Source organism: Bombus vosnesenskii, unplaced genomic scaffold (genome assembly GCF_011952255.1).
Source record: "Bombus vosnesenskii isolate JDL3184/JDL3185 unplaced genomic scaffold, Bvos_JDL3184-5_v1.1 scf7180000013301, whole genome shotgun sequence".
Taxonomy (NCBI): Eukaryota; Metazoa; Arthropoda; class Insecta; order Hymenoptera; family Apidae; genus Bombus; species Bombus vosnesenskii.
The window spans coordinates 93978-103247 of NW_022882950.1; the positions used below are offsets into that span (position 1 = coordinate 93978).

The following is a 9270-nucleotide window of genomic DNA, read 5'->3' on the forward strand; positions in this document are numbered from 1 at the left end:
CGTTACATTTTCATCACTATACTGTGTATACGCGTTTCACGTGCAAAACGAATCTCTAAAGCGTCACTTTCGAACATTCTGTCCGTCATGTCTGTCACTACTACCGTGTCGATGTCATTGTCACTGTTGAGAATGGCCGTCTTTGTCTCGTGTGGTATCTCGCGGCACGCTCGTAAAGTCTCTTCGAACGCGGTTTAATTATACTGTATCGGCTTGACTCTCGAAGAAGATCTACGACGAACGGCTCTGTGTACGTGTGTGGAAGATCGATTGGATCAGGACACCCGCGAATCACCGAACAGGTGCGCGTAGCCTCTATACGGAAGATCGTGGTCTTCCTCGCTGAGGGACCGTTTCTTCCGGTAGTGATGGTGGCCGACGTCCTGCGCGTAGACTACGTGATGTCCACCGCCGCTGTCGTGGCTGCTCGCCAACTTCTTCACGGCGACAATCAACGAGAGCATGAGCGCCAGTGCCGACACCATCAACGCCTTCATGGCTAGCAAACCGAGAGCACCGAATCCTAGCGCCGCCATCATCTTGCCTGAAAATCACGAGAATGCTATTAGATAGTCAGCTTTCGAGATCCGGGAAACTGGATAAGGCGTAATTTAAAATGTTTAGCGTTTGACTCTGAGATTTAGATTTAGATAATAGATATTTCTGTAGAGATTCGCGTTTGTATCCTGAAATCTGAAAGTAGATTGATAATCCTATGTGAATGTTGGTGACTGGATTCTGAGATTCACGTATGGATAAATATCTCTGTGAATGTTGATGCCTAGATTCCAAAGTTTAAGTATGGATAGTTCTATAAACGTCTATGTTCGGACTTTGAAGATTAACTCTAAGCGGACATTTTTAACGATCCTGAGGAATAAGATTCCAGTTTGATGGAGTGAACTTCGAGCTTTTATTCGCGGGAAACTAGTATCAAATGGTACGATTGAAATCTAGAGATTTGTATCATTAATTACGAGAATTTAATTCCAGTTTAAAAAGAAAAAGAAAAACTATTCTTAGCTATCAAAAAACTTACAGATTTCGAAACATGAGACTGCGAGATACTACTCAAACAAGCAACAAGATACTTTCTTTACAACTCTTCCAAAAGCTATAAATTGTACAAGTTACAGAATAAAAATGTATCCAAAGATTCATCTAAAATTCTAATGTATTATATTTAGCGAATCATTTTACCCATCATCAGCGCCAATAGCATTATTCCGCCATTTCCGCCCTTCTTTCCGCCGCCGCCACCACCACCGCCGCCTCCGAATCCGCCGCCTCCAAATCCGCCACCACCACCTGCTCTGGCTGAAATTAAAATAAAATTTGTCAAATATCCGACTCCGTAAAACCACGATTATCGTCCCAAAAATGGAATCTGCAATCAACCTTGATCAGCCGGTAGACTCTCTTGGAGAGCACTCTCGATATTTTGCGGCAAGAAGCTTGGCAGCTTAATTCTGAGTTCTCTTCCCTCCAGAAACTGCATCAGGGTTCCCATATTTCCAAATCCTTTCATGAACCTTCCTTTACGAATGGGACCAGTTCCTGGTACCTCGACCAAACTAACGCCATCAAAGATCTCGATATTAGGCTCCTTGCTAGACTTCTCTAATAGCTGTTGCATGATCTTCCTGACTATCCTAACTCCGTAGCAGGATACAGATACGTTTTTGGAGTCCGTTGTGGAGCAGTCGGTCGCAAATCCGCTGAAAGAATCCTTCGTATCGTTGGCGTCCGCGGAGTAGGCCTGTTTCGTGGTAGAAAGTAGGCAAACGATCAGCAGACAGAGGGCCAAACAACGACGTTGCTGTCCGCGTATAGACGCGCTCCTGAACCAATCCATAGTGTCGATCGTAACCACGTCGATCCTCGATTCGAGATTTCCGGTCCGCTAGTAAAACGTCCGTTAAAATAACAAACTGTTGTGATATCGATCAAACTTCACGATTCGCGGGCAGATACGCGCTAAAAGATTAGAGATGCTACGGAACCTACGGCGGAGGTCCGAGTGTTGCATCTCGTCGGTCTTCAAATCTCATTTATATAGTTGTACGTGCCGGTCGGTGATTGTATTATAAAAAAAGCAACGAGAGCATCGCCACTCGAGACCGGCCAGAGACCATTCTCTTATTCGTGTTGTTGGCCGTGTGCATTAGCCTGCAATTTTTCGTTCGCTCGGCCGATCCTCTCGTAGCTTGCGTTTTTTTAATTCTTGTTTTCGAAGCGTTTTAGAGCGTTACGCCGCGGTTGGCTGAGAGGCCGCTCCAGCGAAGGAGCGAGCAGGCGCGACTAGCTCGCACAACACGAGCTTACGCCTCCACTTCCTATCTCCGTTCATCTTTCACTCGCCTCTCGATTTCTCTCCGTTGCCGGATCCCATACCTCTCATCTTCGCGTCTCTTTTATTCTAGATCAGTAGATATCAGCGTCTTCTGATATCGTACCCTGCCCGCCCCACGTCTCCGGATACGACTTCCTTTCCCTCTTTCCGTGCTTTAGTGGAGCAGAAGAGAACGTGGCCGATTTCGAATCTCTCTATACGCGCGTGCCTGCTCGTTGTTCATCTTTCAATATGCAATTAACAGACAGAGCCACGCGAGTCTCTCGCGTCCGCGCCAGATATTAGCAACCATGAAGTCTGTTTTCCATCGCCCGGGAAACTCATCGTAACACCGTGAATGCAATAGGATAATCACGTGAGACTCTAAACGACGATTGTTTCTGGTTCCGACATACGGAACCGGCGGGAGGAACGATCGGTCTGGCTCGATCGGCACCGGGCCAGATCGTCGAACAAAACTAGTTCATCTCTGCGCATACCTTTCTCTTCTGTTCCACTTCCCTTCGTGTGCTGCTCGAACGATACACGGTATACATATACGTAACGCCGGCTGGTAGGTATAACTAGGCCCGGTTCGAAATCATTCGCTCGTTCCTTGCCACGACGCCACGCCACACGGACGATCGTGTATCCTTGAAACCCGATCGACGATCGCATGGGACGATTCGCGATCGATTCGAGTCTTCTTCCTCTCTTCGTTTCTTTCTCTTCTTCGTTTCTTCTTTCACATTGATTGACTACCGAGGGAATGGGGAGGGTGCGTGAACGTTTCTCGTACTTGGATTTCGCGGATCCTTCAAGGGCGAAGGCGAGCTTCCGCCGCTTGAAATTGGGAAATTAGCAGAAAACTTTTGCGATAGTTTGGAGGTGTATACCTTGGATTCTTGAATAATAGAAAGTTTATGAAATTATACTGGATTAGGTGGGAAACTATGGGTTTTCAAAAAATTCGTTCGAGATTTCCTTTGAAATTTTGTCACCTATGATCTCTGTCAGAGTAACTCTTCGTCTTCGCAATTTAAAGTTTCATACACCTAGAATTATAACTATTTTTCTCAATGACATAGCAATTTTAATTAACGAGTAGTTTATTTTTATATCTTCGTTTAAAATGTTCATAGATATCGTTGTAACGTCAGTTCTAAATATTACGGTTCTATAGCATATGAATTTATCTCGATAAAATTCACGCACACGAGTGTTCCCGTTTCTCTGATAAAAAAAGCTAACAGCATTTAATCGATTCCAAGTTTCTCCAGAAACTTCTGTAATCTACCGTAGTGGTAGGGAGGGTGTTAGAATTTATCGCGGAGACGTTTTCTCCTTTCGATAGGCGAAATGTGTGTCGACACGGGGCAATCGATCATTCACAGACTCGTCGACACCGTTAACGCTCCTTCGACATCCTCCTGCGTCGGCAATAAGAAGATCCGATCGATACATCTAGATACTTTCTCCTCTCGCGACGAATTTCTCCGAATCCGGCGAAAACACGCTTCCGAAAAGAAACCAGGCCACGAATTTTCGATCGAGGAACGTATAATAATTACGATCATACGGGATAATAAAAAACAGACTAAAATATTAACTTTTAACAAGCATTTGTAATTCCTTTAACGTGGAATATGTGACATTTCGTTTCGATTAAAAAATTATCAAAATTAACTCAAGGCTGATTTAATTATCGAACTTTAATAATTAATAAATAATCAAGAAGTGTATATCGTGGTCGTTTGGAAAACGTATTTTCTATTTCGATTATATAACAGTTAGATCAAATCATATAAACTTTGAATCTCCAATTTGAAAAATTAATTCATCATTTTTCATGATCATACGATACGATTGACCCACGTGTCGATTTTTTCCGACTTACGAGCATCGGTAACTGGGTCAACGATGACGGCCACCTCTCTCCCGTACCCGAAACCGAAAGTTGATGTCACAGTGAGAGAGGAAGGGATAGAGAGATTCTTTCTCCTGAGTGTCCCTTATCGAGCCTTCATCTCCTTTCCGATCCTTCCCAATCGAGGTGGAGAAAGCGGCTACCGCGAAACGAGGACAACTTATTCGAATGAGAGAGATACTTTGTGCATCGCGGTCCTCCGGTAGTTTTCCCTTCGTTCCGGTCATCTTTGACATCTCCGAAAGTTGACATTCCTCAGAGTGGGGAACACCTCGAGGCGTCGAGAATTTGAGGTATGAGAGCCTGAGAACGTTTGTGCTTTTGTGAACGATGGCGTTGAAAAGTAATTTTTAATCTTTTTCCAAAAATCCCTCACTTGAAAGTTATGGAAAGCCTGCATATTTTTATATCTTTCTAATACTAATTTTTATTTTTATTTTTTAGAGGTCTAGGAAATGGCAATTATTTGTTTGAATAATCGAGAAGATATTTTCAGTGAATTGATAGATTTAGAAATTTGAGATGCTTCTAAAAAAAAGATGATACTAAATCAAATTTCTAGCATAAGCCGACGCCGTCGTCACACTTGATGTTAAAGTCCCGCTAAGTTCCGCAAAGCGAAGCACGACGTGACGAATACCACGAGACATTCGACATATTTTTACAATCGAACAGCTAGAAATACGCCATCCAACTTTCATATAGTCGATGCTACGTCTAATCGTACATAAATAAATTCTACAACGGTTAAGTTTTCTCTGTGTACTTTATATACTGGAAATAAATGATGACGATTGTTTTCCATCCAAATGTTTTGAATGAACATTCCTACATTTTTAACTACACTCCACCGGTAAATTGTCAATTAGTGAAATCATAAAGATTCTCAAACGGACTCGATTTAGATTTCCAAACGGTAAACAGACCAAGGATAACGAACTATTTAGTTCGTTAATTTTTCATGATAGTATAAAATACCTCAAGAATGTGAACATGAAATACTTGCGTCGAATTGAATATCCTTTTTCGTTCTTAAGATCCCTAGAAAAAATGGCAATCTTGTTTAGCGAAGCTACTTAACGAGTTCCGTTGCCACGTTCTTATTCGGATTTAATCATAATTGCTGTGCATAATAGCTGTAATAAATAATGATAAAATGACACGTGTATCTAAACGTGTAATTTCTATCGCTACTCACAAGTACCGTAATTCAAGCTAATAGTCCACAATTAACAACTTACCTTTTCTTTCTGGTTGGGAAAAGAAATAATTGAATTGTGTGTCACCTGTCTCTCTCGCAATGATTTTTAAATTATGTGAAAATACGCGAAGAACGAAAACTCGCACGACTCGTTTACCAAGAAGCGATAATAATAAATTAGATAAAGCATTTTTCAGAATTCAATGACCTTTTTTATCTTTTTACACGCAGTACTATTTTGTTTATTATTATTTTAGTTATTTTCAAAAAAGAAGAGGAAAATAAATATCGGACTAATTTTTTACACAGGATTAACCAGGCATACACGTTTTATAAAAAACAATAAATATTTATTTATACAAGTAAAATATGACATAAACAAAACATTATTGTACAATCTGCATCCAGTGATGGTGGAACGGGCGAATAAGTTAATCATAAATTAATGGATAAATAAAGTATAGTTACAGAGGGAATATGCAGCAGTCCGTTTTCGCGCGTCCGTAATTTTCCGTCTCTATGGGAGCGTCTCGTTCGTCCGTAACTTATCTACGATCGTGATTCGACTTTCTAATAGCTCGTGAGTATGCGATTCATCGCTAGAAGTCAATAGAACGACAAATACACACGAATTATGCCATCGTGTCATTTTAAGCAATCCATTAAATAGTCGAAATCTTTGTTTAAGTTCTTTTTGTCCAAAGTACACTGTGTCGCATGCCGTCTATGTCTATTGTCCGTCCACAGTCAAGAAAGGAAGATCACCGTTGAAAAAGGTAGAAGAATAGACCAAGTAGGAAGGTAAAGTTCGAGAGACGAGGAATAAAAAAAATGAAGAAGATAGAAAAAAGAGTGACAGAGAGGAATTAGATACTAAATCTAACGGCAAGAGAGTGTTGGCAAGAATCAGTGGATCTGACAAGATCTGAGAGATAGCAGACGGTGTCATCAGGTACCACGAATTCGAATCCACGGGTCTAACACCTCGACTCACTTTGCGTGCGCCGAGTAAGCTAGATCGTGAGCGTCTGTCTGTCCGGAAATCGGACCTTGACCATGGAAAGTTCTGGCCCAGCCGCTGGAATAGCTGTCCCCGTGTCCATGATCCAACGTGTGACTGGAAGTGTGATGAGGATGAGCGACCACCTCGTAAGTCACGTGCTTCTGTTGTGAGAACAGTTTCTTCAGACCGATTATACCGGCCAGTAAAAGAGCGATCTTGGAAAGGAGCAACGCTTTGCCGACAAGTAACGCGAGCGCCTTGAAGGCCAGACCACCGATCAGACCGATCTTCAGCACCGCCGCCGCGATCAACGGACCCATGTTATTGTTCTTCTTTCCGCGACCTGAAAGTTGGATGTTGGATGAGCCTGTGATGTCACTTTCCACGAGGAAGGCAAAACGCTTAAGACTTTCTATGGCAATAAAATCTGGCGAGGCGTGACAAGATTGCTACATCGAAGGATTTGTATTTGAACGTAATCAGAAAACAAAGAGTAAAAGTTAAGATGAACGATGTAGGTGTCAAAGGTAGAAATCTCTTGTTCTAAGATGAAAAGGAAAAGTTTCGGATGAAAGAAAGTCTTTAGATCTCATGAAGAACAGTTCTCTATAAATGGATTCGTTAATCTTTTGGATGGAAAAAAAGATTATTTCGTTTCTACCACCACCTTAAATTTTACATCCTAAGTGTCTATTATCTATGAATAGCAAAAATATTATTACCATCCTGCACTGGAATATTGTCCGCCCTTTCGATGGACAAGCCAAGATTCAACGATCCGTTCTCATCCTCCGAAGCGGAAACAACTACGTCATCTTCCGGTAGAATTCTCCATTTGATACTTCTAGACTTGATGAACGCATACACCTTGTTGGCGACAAGGTCGAGGACCTCAGACTCATCGTCGTTGCTTCTGCCAGCTTCGAACGTAATCACCTCCTCGGAGGCTTGGCTGGTTTTTCTGATCTCGATATCGTCTGTCAGCTCGATCGACGCCTTCTTCAGTAGCTTGTTCATGTAGGTAACCAACTTCAACATCACGCAGCTGCTCATGTCGTTTTGCGAGCACTTGGAGTTAAGCTTTCGAAGCAACTCCTCCTCGTACTTGGCCCGATCCGTTAGCGTCACAGACTGCTGCTCGAGCACGCTAATCTTGTCGAGCTTCTCCAATGGTGTCGCCAGGCACATAGCCAGCCACGAGATCGGCAACAATAGCAGAATAATCTTCATCTTGTTTTTCTGTAAAAACGCGTACAATTTAGTTATAAATAGTAATTCGATTCTTCTTTGACAGTGGTGATTCTGTTTGTTGAGTTTGACGAGCAATGAATTCTAAATTTGACTCTAGAAGAATGTTTCTAAATTATTAATTAACTACATCATTGACTCGAAATAAGGCGAACAACGTAACTGTATTCGCCGGAATATAGGACTCTCACGAAAGTTCAAAACAGAGAGACAAAAATCACAGAGGAATAAAACTAGTTGCTTAGTTAACGATAAAGAAACAAACAAAAAGGTACAGATGACCGGAATGAAGGTACCCACCAATGTTTCGATCGTCCGATTAGGAGAACGGAAGCTGGGAGTCGAGGCCACGCTACCGAGAGACGGCACCTCTTGCCTGTCCCTTCCTGTTTGAGCTTATCGCTGGGCAGAGGTGTCCCTTGACGGTGTGGTGTCACCCGATGCGTGGATCGAGCGTAGCGAGTATTCTGAACCTATCGTCGCGCCCCAACCACTTTATATACCTAGACGACAGGCCGAAGTTGCGTATGCGAAAACGTGGTACACAAGCACCACCTTCCTACGGGAGGCGCGGAAACCTACAACACACACGGGGGCGGGTGGTGCCCACTTTTGCCTTTGATACGAGCTGGCTGGCTGACTGGTCGACACGGTACCAGGTGGTGGGATCCATCGTGCACGAACTACCTCCTTCTACGCGACTCGATCTCGCTGAAAAGAGCACCGACCCGAGAGATCCCAAGGCGAGGGCTCGCTTATCCGCAAACTGGTTCCCCCTTTGCCGGACACCTTCGGATACGCCATCGACGGAGATCGACCGCCGTCGAGTCGTTTGTTGCCGTTTTACGTACACAAACGCGCAGATTCCTGGACGCGTAGGGACCAGCCACGACCCACCGCGAGAACCGTGTCACGGATGTGGAGCACGCACGCCAGCGGCCGAATGAGCAGCCGCTTGCGGGCGCAATAACTGCGACACGATCCGTCGATGCTATCAGTAACGTCTCGATCACGATCTTTCGCGTCGAGCTATTGATAAGTTTGTCCAATATTGATAATAATGTTTATAGTGTATGATAGTTATTTGGAATCTTGGTTGTTGGTAGAGTATGTTAGGGCTGGGTTTGATCTATGATGCTCGAATGCTACTTGGGTGATACTTTGGATCACTTGAACGCTAACTTGGCTATGGTACTTGAACTGTTTTTTCAATATTAATTTATGGGTCATAATTTATGGATTATATATTCATAGGTTTGAGGAAGTGTTAGTAGAAGATTCGAGGGATGAATTTGACATGAGAAGATTCGGATGCTAACCGGGTGGTAATTTGAGTCGTTTGAACGTTAACTTGGGATTACTGCACGCTGCTTGAATATATTGTTCTTGAATATGAATTTATGGATCAGGATATATCGGAGGAAATCTGAAAACATAATCATTTTCTGGATGTAAATGGTATTCGGCTAACGATCATTATCGCTCATCATCTTTTCACCTACTGATTTTTCGGGCAGAGAGCGTAGAACACGCACGTAGGATGCGTAAACAACTGTTGA

At 43.0% G+C, this 9270-nt stretch overlaps 1 protein-coding gene across 1 annotated transcript; it reads right to left on the reverse strand.

Moving 5' to 3' along the window:
- Positions 1 to 203: 203 nt before the first annotated feature.
- On the reverse strand, positions 204 to 7693 carry LOC117233956. Its single transcript, XM_033494697.1, has 5 exons — positions 7186 to 7693; positions 6455 to 6806; positions 1399 to 1841; positions 1201 to 1317; positions 204 to 544 (listed from the first exon to the last, which is right to left on the reverse strand). The coding sequence occupies exons 1-5, from the start codon at positions 7691 to 7693 to the stop codon at positions 276 to 278; spliced, it is 1689 nt and encodes a 562-aa protein (XP_033350588.1). The 3' UTR covers positions 204 to 275.
- Positions 7694 to 9270: the final 1577 nt, after the last annotated feature.

Coding starts and splice junctions, on each gene's coding strand:
- LOC117233956 (XM_033494697.1), bottom strand. CDS start 7,693: ATGAAGATTATTCTGCTATTGTTGCCGATCTCGTGGCTGGCTATGTGC. Junction 1,318..1,398: donor GAGTCTACCGGCTGATCAAG/GTTGATTGCAGA, acceptor TTTTAATTTCAG/CCAGAGCAGGTGGTGGTGGC. Junction 545..1,200: donor GCTATTGGCGCTGATGATGG/GTAAAATGATTC, acceptor CGTGATTTTCAG/GCAAGATGATGGCGGCGCTA.